At 42.4% G+C, this 18,007-nt stretch overlaps 2 protein-coding genes across 3 annotated transcripts in view; one reads left to right on the forward strand and one right to left on the reverse strand.

Annotated features, from left to right (window-relative positions):
- LOC311304860 (dynein axonemal intermediate chain 1-like) overlaps positions 1 to 18,007 on the reverse strand; it is a 674,193-nt gene that overhangs the window by 52,548 nt on the left and 603,638 nt on the right. The gene's annotated exons all lie outside the window — the stretch shown is intronic.
- On the forward strand, positions 10,794 to 17,588 carry LOC311304385 (enoyl-[acyl-carrier-protein] reductase, mitochondrial). 2 transcript variants are annotated; one of them, XM_084431353.1, is made up of 10 exons: positions 10,794 to 10,984; positions 11,563 to 11,660; positions 11,801 to 11,932; positions 12,931 to 13,074; positions 13,150 to 13,252; positions 14,023 to 14,125; positions 14,203 to 14,276; positions 14,358 to 14,418; positions 16,755 to 16,827; positions 16,900 to 17,588. In XM_084431353.1, exons 1-10 carry the CDS (start codon positions 10,839 to 10,841, stop codon positions 17,058 to 17,060), a joined length of 1,095 nt encoding a protein of 364 aa, XP_084287479.1. In that variant the 5' UTR covers positions 10,794 to 10,838; the 3' UTR covers positions 17,061 to 17,588. The 2 variants fall into 2 exon arrangements, with proteins under 2 accessions (XP_084287479.1, XP_084287480.1); XM_084431354.1 differs by having other exon boundaries at positions 16,755 to 16,818.

Raw genomic sequence — 18,007 nt, forward strand, 5'->3', positions numbered from 1 at the left:
CCCAACTACATTGGCACATCAACTGCATCGAGTTGCTTGCAGTACGTCTCGCTCTGAGCCGCTTAAAAAGGCCGCTTCAGGGCAGAGATGTGCTGGTCCGTACGGACAACACTGCGACCGTTGCGTACATCAACCGACAAGGTGGTCTACGCTCCCGTCGCATATCGCAACTCGCCCGCCATCTCCTTCTCTGGAGTCAGAAGCATCTGAGGTCGCTTCGAGCCATGTATGTCCCCGGTGTGCTCAACCGTGTGGCCGACGAGCTATCACGAGCTGTGCTTCCGGGAGAATGGCGACTCCACCCCCAGGTGGTTCAGCTGATTTGGAGAGCGTTCGGGGAGACTTAGGTAGACCTGTTTGCCTCCTCAGAGACCTCCCACTGCCAGCTGTTTTACTCCCTGACCGAGGGAACACTCGGCACGGACGCACTGGCACACAGCTGGCCCCGGGGCCTTCGCAAATATGTGTTTCCCCCAGTGAGCCTACTTGCACAGACACTGTGCAAAGTCAGGGAGGACGAGGAGTAGGTCCTTCTGGTGGCTCCCTATTGGCCCACCCGGACTTGGTTCCCATGACTCATGCTCCTCGTGACAGTCCCTCCTTGGCCCATTCCTCTGAGGAAGGATCTTCTGACTCAGAGACGGGGCACCCTATGGCACCCGCGTCCGGACCTCTGGAAACTCCATGTCTGGTCCCTGGACGGGACGCGGAGGTTCTAGGTGACTTACCCCCAGAGGTACTTAACACCATCACTTCTGCGCGAGCGCTGTCTACGAGACGTGCGTACGCCCTGAAGTGGAACCTGTTCGTCGAGTGGTGTTCCTCTTGCAGAGAGGACCCCCGAAGATGTTCGATAGGGTCTGTGCTTTCCTTCTTGCGGCAAGGGTTGGAGCGTAGGCTGTCTCCCTTCACCCTCAAAGTACATGCTGCCAACCACATAGATGGCAAAACAGTTGGAAAGCACGACTTGGTCGTCAGGTTCCTTAGGGGAGCGAGACGATTAAATCCTCCTCGTCCCCCCTCTATACCCTCTTGGGACCTTTCCCTGGTGCTTCGAGCATTTCAGGATGCTCCCTTTGAGCCTTTGCAGTCAGCAGACTTAAAGCTTCTCTCCTTGAAGACTTTGCTGCTGATTGCACTGGCCTCGATCAAGAGGGTAGGGGACCTGCAAGCATTTTCGGTCGACGAATCGTGCCTAGAGTTCGGGCCGGGTGACAACCATGTTGTACTGAGACCCCGGCCTGGCTATGTGCCCAAGGTTCCTACCACTCCCTTTAGAGATCAGGTAGTGAAACTGCAAGCGCTGCCTCTGGAGGAGGCAGACCCAGCCCTGGCTTTGCTCTGTCCCATTCGCGCTTTGCGTATGTACGTGGACAGAACTCAAAGCGTCAGGACCTCAGACCAGCTCTTTGTCTGTTACAGAGTCCAGCAGAAGGGAAAAGCTGTCTCCAAGCAGAGGATGGCCCACTGGATAGTGGATGCCATCGCCTTGGCTTACCAAGCTCAAGGCGTGCCCTGCCCGCTCAGGTTGCATGCACACTCCACGAGAGGCGTTGCATCCTCATGGGCGCTGGCACGTGGCTCCTCGCTAACAGATGTACAGCTGCGGGCTGGGCGACACCTAACACGTTCGCTAGATACTATAGCCTACGTGTAGAGCCCGTGTCCTCCCGTGTTCTCACCCTAAACGGGTAGAAGCACTGTGAGTACCGACTCTGTCGGCTTGCTGCACCCTACTGTGCATCCTTATTGCTCCAGAGTCAAACCTGTTGAGTCCTCCAACACCCTCCGGCCTTTATCCGCTGAATCCTTGAGAACCAGGTCTAGGCTGGGTCCCATATGTGTGACCCTACGGGGATCCCATATGTGTATATTCTCCACGGCTGCTCCTAAATGGAAGCCTGTGTCTTTCCCTTGGGCTAAGTCACCCACTATTCATATGCAGTACAACCCTCGGGTTAGTCAAGTCAAGTATATTTGTATAGCGCTTTTCACAATACAGATTGTATCAAAGCAGCTTTACAGTATTAAATTAAAATAATACAACAAGGTTTGTTTCTAGTGGAATTTATTGATTGATAAAATCAAATTAAATATCCCCAGAATATCCCCAACTGAGCAAGCCAAAGGCAACAGTGGCAAGGAACCGAAAAACTCCATCAAGTGACCTAATGGTGTCCTAAAACGCCATCAGGTGACCCAATGGAGAAAAAAAAACCTTGGGAGAACCCAGGCTCAGTCGGGGGCCAGTTCTCCTCTGGCGTTTATTATCTAGAGGCCGGATTGTAATTTGAACTGTAAGATTAAAAATATTATATGAATGCCTGGCTGAAGAGATGCGACTTTAATCTAGTTTTAAACTGGGAGAGCGAGTCTGAGCAACGAACACTATCAGGAAGGCTATTCCAGAGTTTTGGAGCTAAATGTGAAAATGCTCTCCCTCCTTTGGTGGATCTGGATATCCTAGGTATGACCAAAAGCCTTGAATTTAGTGATCTTAAAGTGCGCGATGGATTATAGTGCGATAGAAGATCCGTTAAATAGACTGGAGCTAAGCCGTTTAGGGCTTTATAAGTCAGTAGCAATACCTTGTAATTAATATGGAACTTTATAGGTAACCAATGCAGTGATGATAAAATCGGTGTTATATGATCATATTTTCTTGATCTAGTAAGAACTCTAGCGGCGGCATTTTGGACTAACTGTAGCTTGTTTATTGAGGATGCATTACAGTAATCTAGTCTCGAGGTCATGAATGCATGAACTAACTTTTCTGCATCAGAAACTGATAGCATATTACGTAGCTTAGCAATGTTTCTAAGGTGGAAAAAGGCAGTTTTTGTAACATATGAAATATGATTTTCGAAAGACAGGTTGCAGTCGAGTATAACACCCAGGTCTTTTACTGTAGAGGATAAAGTAACAGGACATCCTACGATGTTAAAGTTGTATTGCGAGAGGTTTTGTGGGCGTTTTTTTGAACCGATGATTAGTACCTCTGTTTTGTCTGGATTTAATAAAAGAAAATTACGCGTCATCCAATCTTTTATATCTTTAACACACTCTGTCAATTTGGATAATTTAGCGTTTTCATCTGGCCGTGATGAAATATATATTTGAGTGTCATCAGCATAACAATGGAAACTAATTCCATGTTTCCTTATAATATTTCCAAGTGGCATCATATATACTGAGAATAACAGAGGGCCTAACACAGATCCCTGCGGCACTCCATAGTTTACTGGAGTTATGATCGATTTTTCTCCATTTAAATAGACAAAATGGTAGCGGTCAGATAAGTATGATCTGAACAAGCTTAATGCTTGTCCTTGAACACCAGTATAATTTTGTAGTCGATCTAAGAGTATTGTGTGATCTATAGTATCGAACGCAGCACTAAGATCAAGTAAAACTAGTATTGAGATACAGCCTTGGTCAGAAGCTAAAAGTAAATCATTTGTGATTTTAACGAGCGCAGTTTCAGTGCTATGGTGCGGCCTGAAACCAGACTGAAACTTTTCATAGATATCATTTTCTTGCAAGAAAGAACACAATTGAGCGGACACCACTTTTTCTAACATTTTAGACATAAATGGAAGATTTGAAATGGGTCTATAATTTGCTAGGTTATTATGATCTAATTGTGGTTTCTTAATGAGAGGTTTTATAACTGCCAGTTTAAATGTTCTTGGAACATGACCTAAAGATAAAGACGAGTTAATAATATTGAGGAGAGGCTCTTCCACTACAGGTAACACTTCTTTCAGTAGCTTAGTTGGTATAGGATCTAATAAACATGTTGTTGTTTTAGATGAAGTGATAAGTTTATTTAACTCTTTTTGTTCTATAGTTGTAAAGCACTGTAATTGTTCTTGCGGGGTGATAATTGAGGCTGAATTATAAGGCGCAATTGAAGATTGAACGTTTACAATTGTGGTTCTGATGCTTTCTATTTTCTCAGTGAAGAACTTCATAAAATCATTACTACTGAACTGTAACGGGATATTTTGTTCGGGTGACGTCTGTTTATTTGTTAGTCTAGCCACGGTGTTAAATAAAAACCTTGGATTATTTTGGTTATTTCCTATTAGTTTGCGGAGGTGCTCAGCCCTGGCCGCTTTTAGGGCCTTTTTATAACGTGACATACTGTCTTTCCACGCGATTCTAAAGACCTCTAAATTAGTTTGTTTCCATTTACGCTCTAAAATACGGGTTTCTCTCTTTCGAACATGCGTAGTATTGTTGTACCACGGTGCTTTACTTTTTTCTCTGACCTTTTTTAATCTAATAGGTGCAACAATATCCAATGTTCCAGAGAGAATGGTGCTCATAGTGCTAGTTAATTCCTCTAGTTCATCTGTTATTGGAAGTCCATATGTCTGTTCCCACATAACTCTCCTTAAGAATGTGGCTCCCATAGTGTTCCCCTCCCTCAGATCGGGCACGCTTTCCCAGTGTTATCCAATAATCTCACTGTATGGGTTATCACGGAACAACAGTGACGAATACTCTCGGTGTAAGCCCTCTCCTATCGTCCTTCCAGGCAAGAAGGTGTGGAGGCTTACACAGGGCGCTGGATGGGGTGCAGCAGCTGTGGCACTTTGGTAGGGATTCCTATCTGTCGTTCACCACGACATACGTCGAGAGTGACCGACCGATAAGGGAACGTCTCGGTTACATATGGTAACCCTCGTTCCCTGAGGGAGGGAAAGGAGACGTACGTCCCGTCGCCACATCTGCTGCTACCCGCCGGGGCGACCAGCTTTTCAGGCTTTGCTCCTCAGCAAAAAACTGAAGTGCAATCGCACCAGCTGCTCGTTATGTGTATTGGCTTGTTTTAGTTTCACTCGAAGTAGATTGGCCTCTCTAGCGTGATTCCTATCTGTCGTTCACCACGACGTACGTCTCTGTTCCCTCCCTCAGGGAACGAGGGTTACCATATGTAACCGAGACGTTCTTCTAAGATATCTGGGATGCTGTGATGATGAAACTGATCAGGAAGATTATTAATAAAGCAATCTTTAGTTTAGAAAATTATCTGAGATGTCATCGCTCTGCTGCAGAATTTCAACGGCATCAACAGTGATTCTGATTCCGATACAGACTTTGATAAAGTCTGTATGGTGCCCTGGTGGCCTATATACAGTAGCCAGCACAAATCTCAAACGTGATTTATCATTTACACTATATATTGCTATATTAAGCACCAACACTTCAAACGAATTATACTTGAAACTAGACTTCTTAGTAATTCTAAAAATATTACTATAAATTACAGCAACACCTCCCCCTTTGCCTTTCAGACGAGGTTCATGTTTATAACAGTAATCTTGCGGGGTGGTCTCATTTAAAGTAATGCAATCGTTTGGTTTTAGCCAGGTTTCTGTCAAACACAGCACATCTAGATTATAGTCTGTAATAATATCATTAACAATAAGTGCTTTTGAAGTAAGGGATCTAATATTCAGCAACCCAAGCTTTATCATTTGCTCATTTGTATTATATCTGTTTTTTATTTGTTGAACATCATTTACATTTTTACCCTTAGATGGGTTTGGACGTTTTTTTATATGTCCTAATTCGGGGAACAGACACAGTCTCTATATGATGATATCTAGGTGAAAGAGGCTCTATGTGATGGGATTTATCAGATTCTAGACGCGTGACTTTCAAATGAAAGATTGGTATCAAAGAGCACACCCAGGTTCCTAACCAACGATGAAGACTCGACAGAGCAGCCATCAAGTGTTAGACAGTATTCTAGGTTATTACGTGAAGACGTTTTTTGTCCAATAATTAGAATCTCAGTTTTTTTAGAATTTAGTAGTAGGAAATTACTAGTCATCCAGTTTTTTATACCAACTATGCATTCCGTTAATTTTGTGAATTGGTAAGTTTCGTCGGGGCGTGGAGAAATATAGAGCTGAGTATCATCAGCATAACAGTGAAAACTAATTCCATGCTTCCTAATGATATCTCCCAAGGGTAGCATGTACAGAGTGAACAGCAACGGTCCTAGTACTGAGCCTTGTGGTACACCATACTGATCTTGTGAGCGATAAGACATCTCTTCATTTACTGCCACAAACTTGATAACGGTCAGATAAGTATGATTTAAACCATGCTAATGCAATTCCACTAATGCCAACATCATTTTCGAGTCTATTTAAAAAAATGTTGTTGCCAATAGTATGAAATGCAGCAGTAAGATCGAGTAACACTAATAGCGAGATACAACTACGATCGGATGATAAGAGCAAATCATTTGTAACTCTAATGAGAGCAGTCTCAGTACTATGGTATGGTCTAAATCCTGACTGAAAATCCTCGCAGATACCATTTCTTTCTAAAAAGGAACATAGTTGTGAGGATACCGCCTTTTCTAGTATCTTTGACAGAAAAGGTAGATTCGAGATCGGCCTGTAATTGACTAATTCTGTACAATCCAGTTGTGTTTTTTTACCAAGCGGTTTAATCATAGCCAGCTTAAAAGTTTTTGGTACGTATCCTAATGACAAAGATTAATTAATGATATTAAGAAGAGGATCTATTACCTCTGGAAGCATCTCTTTCAGTAGCTTAGTCGGTATAGGGTCTAACATACATGTTGTCGATTTAGATGATTTAATGAGTTTAGCGAATTCTTCCTCTGCTATAGCAATGAATGAATCAAATTTTTCCTTAGGGAGACTACAATGCACTCCCTGATGCGATACTGTAATAAGACAGTTGCATAGTAATAATTTTCTCCCTGATATTATCAATCTTATAAGTGAAGAAGTTCATAAAGTCATTACTACTGTGCTGCTTGGAAACGTCTGGGCTTGAAGCTTCACTGTTTGAAATAAATACCTAGGGTTTTGTTTATTTTTTTCAATAGGGTTGAAAAATAAGCAGATCTAGCAGCTTTTAAGGCCTCTCTGTATGCAATCGAGCTCTCTTTCCATGAAATGCGAAATACCTCTAGTTTTGTTTGCTTCCAGTTGCGCTCCATTTTTATGGCTGCTCTCTTAAGGGCCTGAGTGCGCTCGTTGTACCACGGCGCTGGACTATTTTCTTTAATCTTCTTTAAGCGCAACGGAGCAACTGTGTCTAAAGTGCTGGAAAAGAGAGAGTTAAAAGTTTCTGTCGTAATATCGAGTTCTTCTAAGCTATCTGGGATGCTGAGATGATGAAACTGATCAGGAAGTTTATTAATAAACTTAAGAATGTGGCTCCCGTAGTGTTCCCCTCCCTCAGATCGGGCACGCTTTCCCAGTGTTATCCAATAATCTCACTGTATGGGTTATCACGGAACAACAGTGACGAATACTCTCGGTGTAAGCCCTCTCCTATCGTCCTTCCAGGCAAGAAGGTGTGGAGGCTTACACAGGGCGCTGGATGGGGTGCAGCAGCTGTGGCACTTTGGTAGGGATTCCTATCTGTCGTTCACCACGACATACGTCGAGAGTGACCGACCGATAAGGGAACGTCTCGGTTACATATGGTAACCCTCGTTCCCTGAGGGAGGGAAAGGAGACGTACGTCCCGTCGCCACATCTGCTGCTACCCGCCGGGGCGACCAGCTTTTCAGGCTTTGCTCCTCAGCAAAAAACTGAAGTGCAATCGCACCAGCTGCTCGTTATGTGTATTGGCTTGTTTTAGTTTCACTCGAAGTAGATTGGCCTCTCTAGCGTGATTCCTATCTGTCGTTCACCACGACGTACGTCTCTGTTCCCTCCCTCAGGGAACGAGGGTTACCATATGTAACCGAGACGTTCTTCTAAGATATCTGGGATGCTGTGATGATGAAACTGATCAGGAAGATTATTAATAAAGCAATCTTTAGTGGCAGAAGTGATAGGTCTAACATATTTGTAACACGGAGATTACATCTAGAGTATGATTACGACAATGAGTAGGTCCTGACTCATGTTGTCTAACTCCAATAGAGTTAAGAATGTCTTTAAATGCCAATCCCAATGCATCTTTTTTGTTATCTACATATATATTAAAATCACCAACAATTAGGACTTTGGATTCTCCCGCTTATATTTTTAACGCGGCAGGCTACTGCTCGCACGTCGTGGAGCAAACGTAGGTGTTTTTGTTAATCCTGCAGACATTTAGTTGTGAATGGGGCCTCCCACACTGCTTGATCCATGCCTGGCATTTCTCCCCTTGGGTTTTACTGTTCAGGAAGGGAAAAAATTTGCACAATCCATACGCACAACACTTCGGCATGTTTCCCTCGCTCGAAAGCTTGCCAGAATTCCCGCGCCTAGTTACAGTTGCTAAGCCACGATTGACCTGTGGCGGTTTTCGGGTGTGGCTTAGCGAAGGGTCAATTAGGCTAATAAAGTAATGGATAGTAGGAGGATAGTGGCGGGAAATATCAGCCCGACCCGGCCCGCGGGAGTCTCTGTGTGTTCCAGGTCCCTCCAGGATCAAGCAAACGCCGGACGCAGATCCTGCAGAACCTGAGTTGGTGTGTGCCAGGACAGGTCTAGAAGATCTGGAGTCTCTGTGTGTCCCAGGTCCCTCCAGGATCAAGAATTGCCGTCTGTGCCAGATCTCTACAGTTTTGATGACAGTGAGTCATTATTAATTTGGTTCATGTTATTTCAAATACAAATGATTTACTTCTAGCTTCTGACCAAGGCTGTATCTCAATACTAGTTTTACTCGATCTTAGTGCTGCGTTCGACACTATAGATCACACAATACTCTTAGATCGACTACTAAACTACACTGGTGTTCATGGACAGGCATTAAGCTGGTTTAGATCGTACTTATCAGACCGCTACCATTTGTCTGTTCAAAGATAACGTCAGTAAACTATGGAGTTTACTGTGTGTGTTAAAGATATAAAATACTGGATGACGTGTAATTTTCTGCTATTAAATTCAGATAAAACGGAGGTATTGCTTATTGGTCCAAAAAACTGCCCACAAAACCTCTTACAATACAACTTTAATTTAGAAGGATGTCCTGTTACTTTATCCACTACAGTAAAAGACCTGGGTGTTATACTAGACCGCAACTTGTCTTTCGAAAATCATATTTCATATGTTACAAGAACAGCCTTTTTCCACCTTAGAAACATTGCTAAGCTACGTAACATGCTATCAGTTTCTGATGCAGAAAAGTTAGTTCATGCATTCATGACCTCGAGACTAGATTACTGTAATGCTTTATTAGCCGGTTGTCCTGCATCCTCAATAAACAAGCTACAGTTAGTCCAAAATGCAGCTGCTAGAGTTTTTACTAGATCAAGAAAATATGATCATATAACACCAATTCTATCGTTTCTACACTGGTTACCTATAAAGTTCCGTATCAATTACAAAGTATTACTACTGACCTATAAAGCCCTAAACGGCTTAGCTCCTGGGTATTTAACGGAACTTCTATCGCCCTACAATCTATCGCGCTCTTTAAGATCACTAAATTCGAGGCTTCTGGTCATTCCTAGGATATCTAAGTCCACTAAAGGAGGGAGGGCGTTTTCACATTTAGCTCCTAAACTCTGGAATGGCCTTCCTGATATTGTTCGAGGCTCAGACTCGCTGTCCCAGTTTAAAACTAGATTAAAGACGCATCTCTTCAGCCAAGCATTCACATAATACTTACCTTTTATACTTTTATACAGTTGAATCAGATCGAATGCATTAATATTATGAACAGCAGCTATGCTAATTATTTCCCATCTGCTTTTCTGTTGTTATCTCGGGACGCTTGTCCCGAGGTAAATAGAGTTCGTCAGCTCCAGTTTGTATCCAGCCTCTCATGGAGACTTCAGATGCCCCAACACCCATGAAGAGACGACTCGACGCCTGTGAAGAGACGACTCGACGCCTGTGAAGAGACGACTCGACGCCTGTGAAGAGACGACTCGACGCCTGTGAAGAGACGACTCGACGCCTGTGAAGAGACGACTCGACGCCTGTGAAGAGACGACTCAACGCCAGCGATGTTATGCCCTAAATTAATACATGATTAACTAACTGTATTTTTCTATGTACATTTCTGAAATGCACTTTCTGTAAAGCTGCTTTGAAACAGTATGTATTGTGAAAAGCACTATACAAATAAAATTGAATTGAATTCACATGTGTCAATTTCAGCCTTTTTCCTGATTTTATTTGTAATCTTCACACTGGTTGGTTCCTCACCTGATGTACACAGGTGTGTTCAGTCTTTTTTTGGCCTTTGTAAATGTAAATAGCCCTGGGGTAAATATCACAAATATTTATAGCTTATAGTGCACTGATGAGAAAATTGCTTCAGAATAAATTATATTTATACCACCAAAAATTATCCCAGAATAAATTACTGTTATTCTACATTTGATTATTCAATATCTGCACGTGAATAGGCTACTATTACACCTACCTGAAAATCTTAAAGCTGTGTTTATTTAATCTTTTTAATCTTGGTTTTGGCCATTGCTTGTAATGAAGTTTATTTGTTCTTATTTTATTACCGAGTGTTTGCTTTTCTTTAATAACATTTTAACCTTATAGTTAGACTATAGTTAAGTCTTTGGCTATAGTAGGCCTAGTTTTGCTGTCGTGTGGAAAATGTCACTGGTAGGCATGTCTAAAAATGTGTAGCTTATTTATTTGAATAAAAGGTTACATGGGTCTGAATTGCGTGGCTGTAATGAGGGGGGGGGGGGGGGGGGTCTCTACGGCGCAAATGCATGAAAAAACCCCAGCTTGCCTTCATTAAATAAAATCAGTTAACAAAGTGTGGTTTCCTGTCTGAAAGAGTGAAAGCAGAACTATTAAAAGGAAGTGCACAAATGTTGTCAGCCTTTAATCTCACAGTTAGCGGACAGCAGAAGAGAAGGAGTCATGTGGATCAGAAGTCTGCTCAGCGCTGCCCGTGACGGGGCGGTCCTGCTGAGGGTCCGGCAGAGATGCTCTGCTGTGTGGAGAGAGACTCACCGCTGCTCCGCTGTGGTTTACAGAGAACACTCGCACAACATCGATACTCTGAGGTACGGACATATCAGTCTCTTTATCCACTCATAGCAGTGGATTCCCAGACAGAAACATCGTGTCGGCCCACATCTGGAACTGGTGGGAGATCCACATGTACTGTACCAGATGTGGGCCGGATCTGGGCCGACACGATGTTGCTGTCTGGGTTATGTTGTACAACAGTGATGTTTAGTTTTAATTATAATGTGACTTTTAGTTGTGATGAATGAATAACAGACTGTAACATCCATGAATGGACAGGTCATGATTAGCATTGTCCAGCCATCTGAATCAAATTGTTTTTTGTCAAGTTTTTTTTTTTTTTAAGAGACATTACATTCGAGATTATTAAAGAAACCAGCCCAGACAGTAACATAGTGTCGGCCCAGATCCGGCACGGGTGGAAACCATGTTTACCAGATGTGGGCCGGATCTGGGCCGACACTATGTTGCTGTCTGGGGATAATTTTTCACATTTTGTTATGAAATATCTGAAAAATACTTGAAATATTGGTGTATTGTAGTGTAGACTCCATGCCGTGCTCTTTGGTAAGCGCTGGATTAACTGTAGGACACTTGTGTCATGTGTCTTCAGGATGGAGCAGCTGCCGTTGCCTCCAGTGAAAGATGGTTCAGTGAGAATCCGCATGCTCGCAGCTCCTGTCAATCCTGCAGACCTGAACATGATCCAGGGTAAACGTGTCTCTTCTGATATTCGTTCTCTCTAGTGCTGTTTAAATCAGATGTTTTGTAGAAATTCTATTCCACTCTTTGGTACAATGGAGGCTGAACGTGGTGAATTGACTATAACGGGTTATATGTCCATACTGTAGGTTCGTACCCAATCTTGTGCCCCGTCCCAGCGGTGGGGGGGAATGAGGGCGTGGGGGAGGTGCTGGAGGTGGGCAGTGATGTCACATCTCTCCGGCCTGGTGATTGGGTCGTGCCCGTAGATGCTGGCTTTGGTAAGGAGCTATTGACTTTTTCAACATCAAAACCTTAAATCATGTTGTGTAATAAAAAAAAAAAGTACAACTTATGTGTTACACTTCATATTAGACCCGCATTGGTTTCCATGCAACTTACCAAAAATCTACATTATCGTAGCAAATCAGTTCAAGGGAAATACGAATAACTAATCATAACTGGTTATAATTCATTATTAATATTTGGATCAGAATTAATATTATAATCAATTAACCTGTTCGTCTGGCGAACACTCGGTATTAATCGACCGATCAACTCTAAGAAAGGATATTTTTCATGGCCATAGAAAAATGACTCTTTCTTACTGGATACAGTCCTGCCAGATCACAGTTTAAAACTGTCCTGGGGCCGGTTTCACAGAGATAGACTTTAACTATGGCTTAGATATAGTAGATAGTCAGACTTCAGATAGACATCTAAATCAGAGCGTTGCACAAAGCACTTAAGACTCTGACTATCTTAAGTAGGACTACACTGCAATGCATTCTGGGTAAATTAAGACACTTTTCAAAACAAAAAACATGGCGGATCGAGTAAGCGCATTCAACCGCTCAGTGCAGTTTACCCCAGCGGAGAACGTGTTTGTTGGAGGAGTGTAACAGTTACAGGGACATTTTACTTGGGAAATTTAGCGGAGAATGTAGTAACAAGAAGAAATGTGTAAATTATGAGCCATTTTCCCTTTTCTTTTGGCTGTTTGTAACTGATTGTTACTGCTGGTTGCCAAGGTAACGGAGTCTTAGACCCAAGTTAGTTAGGTAAGGTGTCTAATGTTTTTGGTCTAAATGAAGTCAGTCTTTATTTTTGTAAAACAGTCTAACTTGCATTAGCCTAGTCTATGAGCACATGTTAGACTTGTCTAACACTATAGACCGCTCTAAAATAGCTTTGTGAAACCGGCCCCTGCTGGGTAAAGACAACAACTGCATCATTACATCATTTCATTTGAGTGACGTTGTGCACGTGTGTGTGTCAGGCACATGGAGGACAGGTGCTGTGTGTGAAGAGGATGAGCTCATGTCTGTTCCTAAAGACATCTCTCTTCTGGGAGCCGCCACGGTCTTCGTGAACCCCTGCACTGCCTACCGGATGCTGAACGACTTCCACACACTCGCCCCTGGTACGAAAACTCACTCTTGGGTAAAATATTGGTATCTTACAGAAATAAAAAGTGACCAGTGATTTGTTGCGATAGGTTGTACAGTGATTCAGAACGCCTCTAACAGTGCCGTGGGACAGGCTGTGGTTCAGATCGCCGCAGCGCTGGGCCTAAAGACCATCAACATCATCAGAGACAGGTCTGAAGCCAGCGAACACATTACAGAAGAAGCTCTGTGTAATAATCCCACGTGCTATAATGTCCCAGACAGTAGGCGCGTTTCCATTACAGATTTGCGCAAAACTTCTGCGATTTTTTCTAAATGCCGACAAAAAACTATTGCGCAATGACGCCGTTTCCATTAACTGATGTTATGCGACTAAAACTTAATTTTTTCCTCTCACGATCAGTAAAGTCATTCCAAAAACCATGAGGTTTCTGTACTATATCCCAGCCACTGCACTGGCCATTATTATTAATGGAAGGAGATGTGTGTGTGTTTTCCAAGCATTAATGGTGAGGAACGACCCTTATTATACTGTGAGCGGCTCATATGAGGAGTTTCTGGGTGTTTCTCCCTCAGATCTGCTGCGAGGTCTTGATTGTGGCATTTATTTGAGGTTTAGAATCCATTATTCCTGTAATTCTTTTGTCTTATATGAGTTTAATAAAGAGCTCTGTCTCGTATTCTGTCCAAACACACCGCCTCGTCTACGTCAGGTGACTGTAAATGCACAAAAACTGTTTCCATTGCAGATTTGCGAAATATTTCTTTTTTGAATTGCCTGAAAAACCTCCTCATGCGAGCGGGAAAACTCTTTTGCGATAAATGGGAGTTTTAGCGAAATTGACGTGTTTCCATTGGGCGTATTTTCAACTCGCAATTTCAATTTGCGCAATTTGAAGGGTAATGGAAACGCGGCTAGTGTGTGGTTGAAAGGGATTTCTTATTCTATTTCTTGAACTCAGACCAAACTGTGGCGAGTTGGTGGATGAGCTTCAGTCGCTGGGAGCTGATTATGTCGTGACAGAAGAGGAAGTGATGTCATCGGGGCTTCATCGGGTCTTTGAGGTTGGGGATTCTGCTCAACACTTCGGTTTCAGTGATTTCTACAGAATTGCGTAAACACAGACATTGCGTTTTTGCAGGAGGTTCCCAAACCTAAACTGGGCCTGAACTGTGTCGGAGGCTTGAGCGGAGGACTCGTGTTGTCTAACCTCGAGTAAGTGCGAGTATGTACTGCAGTTTCAGGGTAGTTTATCAGAAATTCATTGTGATCAATGGCCGTCCTCTTTTATTTCAGTTATGGAGGCACAATGGTCACATACGGAGGGATGGCCAAAAGACCCCTCCAGATCCCCGCTGTGAGTTTATGATGTTCATGGTGATATTTCACCATTACTGGAACGTTCTGGATCAGAACGACAGCGTCTGTGTCCCAAAGACAATAATACTGAATAACACAAATCATGTGTAATCAGTAACAGCTGCTATTAACACTTCAGCTACTACTACTAACTAATATAGAGGATTAACTAATCAATAAGTAATAGCAAATTTGACAGTTCCTTATTGGCTAGTCAATAATTATTGAATTAGATTATTATCATTATTAACTATTAAAAGGATAGTTCACCCAAAAATGAAAATTAGCCCATGATTTACTCACCCTGAAGCCCATCCTAGGTGTATATGACATTCTTCTTTCAGACAAATACAATCAGAGTTATATTTAAAAAATAAAAATAAAATTATATATGTATATTAGTAATTCTTAATTGGTTAAAGGGATAGTTCACCCAAAAATTAAAAGTATCTCATGATGTACTCACCCTGAAGCCATCCTAGGTTTATATGACTTTCTTCTTTCAGACGAATACAATCAGAGTTATATTAGACAATATCCTGGCTCTTCCAAGCTTTATAATGGGAGTCAGTGGGTATATTTTTTGGAAGTCCGTCAAAGTGCTCGACACAGCGTGGGGTTAATAAATGCCTTCTGAAGCAAAGCGATGCGTTCGTATAAGAAAAATCTCCATATTTAAAACTTTATCGACTAAAATAACTAGCTTCCGTCAGACGGACTTCGCCAGAAGAGCTTGAACTTGATGCACAATGTAATGACGAACGCGGTTGCCCAGCTCAGGGGTGTGTTTCTGTTTCCCGAACAACGACGTAACTCGCTGCTTCACTACTGTAGTACGATTCATTGTTGAAGAAATCAACTAGCTAATCACGACTGTTTCCCAAAACGGTACTGTCACAAATTGGTCGTTCAACCACGTTGGTTTATGACGTCACGCACGTGGTGGAGTAATAACTTCTTTTAATGAATCTGTTTGAGATCGAATTAACACTAGATGTTTTGCTATAAATTACAGACATGGCATCTGAGGACTATTTCTCATTTTTCTCAGTTATTTTGCTTGAAACTAAAAGAAGTAAATGACATTTGTATGTATTCTAAATAAAAGACACAGGTTGCACTGAATGTCAGCTTGCATATTTTGCTCAAGATAAGGCTTTATGAAGTCCACATGTCATGCAAACTAGAAACTCTTCTTCTAACCACAGGTCGAGAGCTGTCGTCCCAAACACACAAGTCTGAGATGCTGTTTGCGAATGTTCGTTAACTGATGGTTTCGGGAAACACAGACTCGATGAACTGCTGATAACGACGGAACTTGAGAACATAGTTGTCTAACGATGCTTTTGGGAAACGCACTCCAGGTTGTTTGAACCGCGAGAGGTGTCAAAGCTTAGGCCGGTGACACACTGGCTGCGTGGCGTGAGCGTGGCGTTTGCGTGTCAGCTGCATGGCGTTTTCCATGCCTTTGCACACCAGAAGCGTGAGCTGGCACCGCGTGGAGGACGGAATAAAACCTTGTTGCAGACGTAATGCACCGCAGATGTGTGCAGTGTAAATGAGGGGTTACGCCACGCATCCAGTGTGTCACCGGCCTTACGCTACTCCTAAATCTACGTCATACATCATCAAGAGTTACTCTTCTGGCGTAAGTCGACTTGCGTACGGCCGTCTGACGGAAGCTAGTTATTTTAATTTTAAATACGGAGATTTTTCTAACACGAACGCATCGCTTCGCTTCAGAAGGCCTATATTAACCCCACGCTGTGTCGAGCACTTTGATGGACTTCCCAAAAAATTGCCTCCCATTATAAAGCTTGGCATTTTTTAATATAACTCTGATTGTATTCGTCTGAAAGAAGAAAGTCATATACACCTAGGATGGCTTAAGTTCAGGGTGAGTAAATCATGGGATACTTTTCATTTTAGGGTGAACTATCCCTTTAACCAATTAAGAATTACTAATTAATATACATACCGGTATATACATTTTTATATTTTTTGAATCTAACACGTTCAGTGCAGTCATACATTTCTTTGCATGGAATTGCAATTTTTTATTATTTTACATTAAAATATGTATAACTTTATTATAACTTTACTCATAAACATGTTGACGCATATAATATTCCAAGGAATGTTGTAATACAGTACTTTTTAAATCTTAATGTTCCATACGTCCAGTAAAAGTGGTAAATTACTGCAAATAAGTGGTAAATGATTGCAAATTCTGTGTTAATTGACAGCTTAACTTGTCTTGATCCCAGAGCATTCCTCAAAAACTAAACTAAACAATGAACAACTAACATTTATATTGCATTTCCTCCCGAGCAGAAATCCTTGATCTTCCAGAATGTGACTCTAAAGGGCTTCTGGCTGACCCAGTGGAAGAGACACCGTAAGGAAGGTAAAGCAGAAAAATACGTGGAGCACTTACTGCAGGCCACATGGTTTTACATCTCTCTCTCTCTCTCTGCAGATAAAGCCCAGCTGAAGGCCATGTTGGATGCTGTGTGTGACCTCATGAGAGCCGGACAGCTGTCCACACCACACTGCGTCCAGACACCATTTCAGCAATACACACACGCGCTACGAGCTACTGTGCAGTCGCACCGCCGCAAACACGTCCTCATCATGTAGACTCAAAAACACTGTGTTCTTCTGCAGAACCACGCTGGATATCACAAACAAATGTCTACAGCTACACATGCTTATTCACATAAATGACATAAAACAAGGAACTGTAACACTATAAATGTGACATCTGTAAATACAGTCATATCAGGTACAATTCAGACCTCTAAAACAGCTTTGTTTCCATTACACATTTATCAGGTTTAGTTCAAATATGTTCAGAATGCACATTTTATTTACAATAAATCTAATTTATACTAATAATTGTAGTTACTTTGCTTTAAATGTTAAATATTTGTCCTGATTTGTATTGTATTTGTAATGTGCATTATTCCTGTTAGCATGAGTGCAATGGCTATCCGTAGATCAGTGACAGTTCACATGTAGAAAACACAGCCCATGTATGTCAGACCTATAGTAAATATACTATAGCTATAGTATAGATATACACACTCCTGCTGTGTTTCACCATTTTTATCATTTTAAACGGATATCTGTGGTGTTCACGGTTTATTAAATCGCATGTTTTCCATATCAGCTTGTCTTGGTGAGTGTAAGGCTGTTCTTCAGTATCTTCAGATGTGTCCATGTGGATGTGTTGTGTATTGACTAACTTAATGCATGCATTTTAACACTGTATATCCATCAATCCATCCACACTCCTGCCGTTTATCCAGGACCGGGCTATGGTGGCCGACACGTCTTTTACCCCGGCCGCTTCCTTTGGCTCCTCCTGGGGATCTCAAGGTGTTCCCAGGCTAGTCATGAGATCTAATCTCTGGATCTGTCCCGGGATCTCTTCCCAGCTGGACATGCCCTGGAAAACCTCCAACAGCTCCGCTTCTTCACAATGATCCGGAACAGGGGTATGCAGGTTCAGTCCTAGAGAGCCACTGTCCTACAGAGTTTAGCTCCATCCCTAATCAAACACACTTGAACAAGCTAATCAATGT

The sequence above is a fragment of the Rutilus rutilus genome (genome assembly GCF_951802725.1).
Source record: "Rutilus rutilus genome assembly, chromosome: 15".
NCBI classification, from domain to species: Eukaryota; Metazoa; Chordata; class Actinopteri; order Cypriniformes; family Leuciscidae; genus Rutilus; species Rutilus rutilus.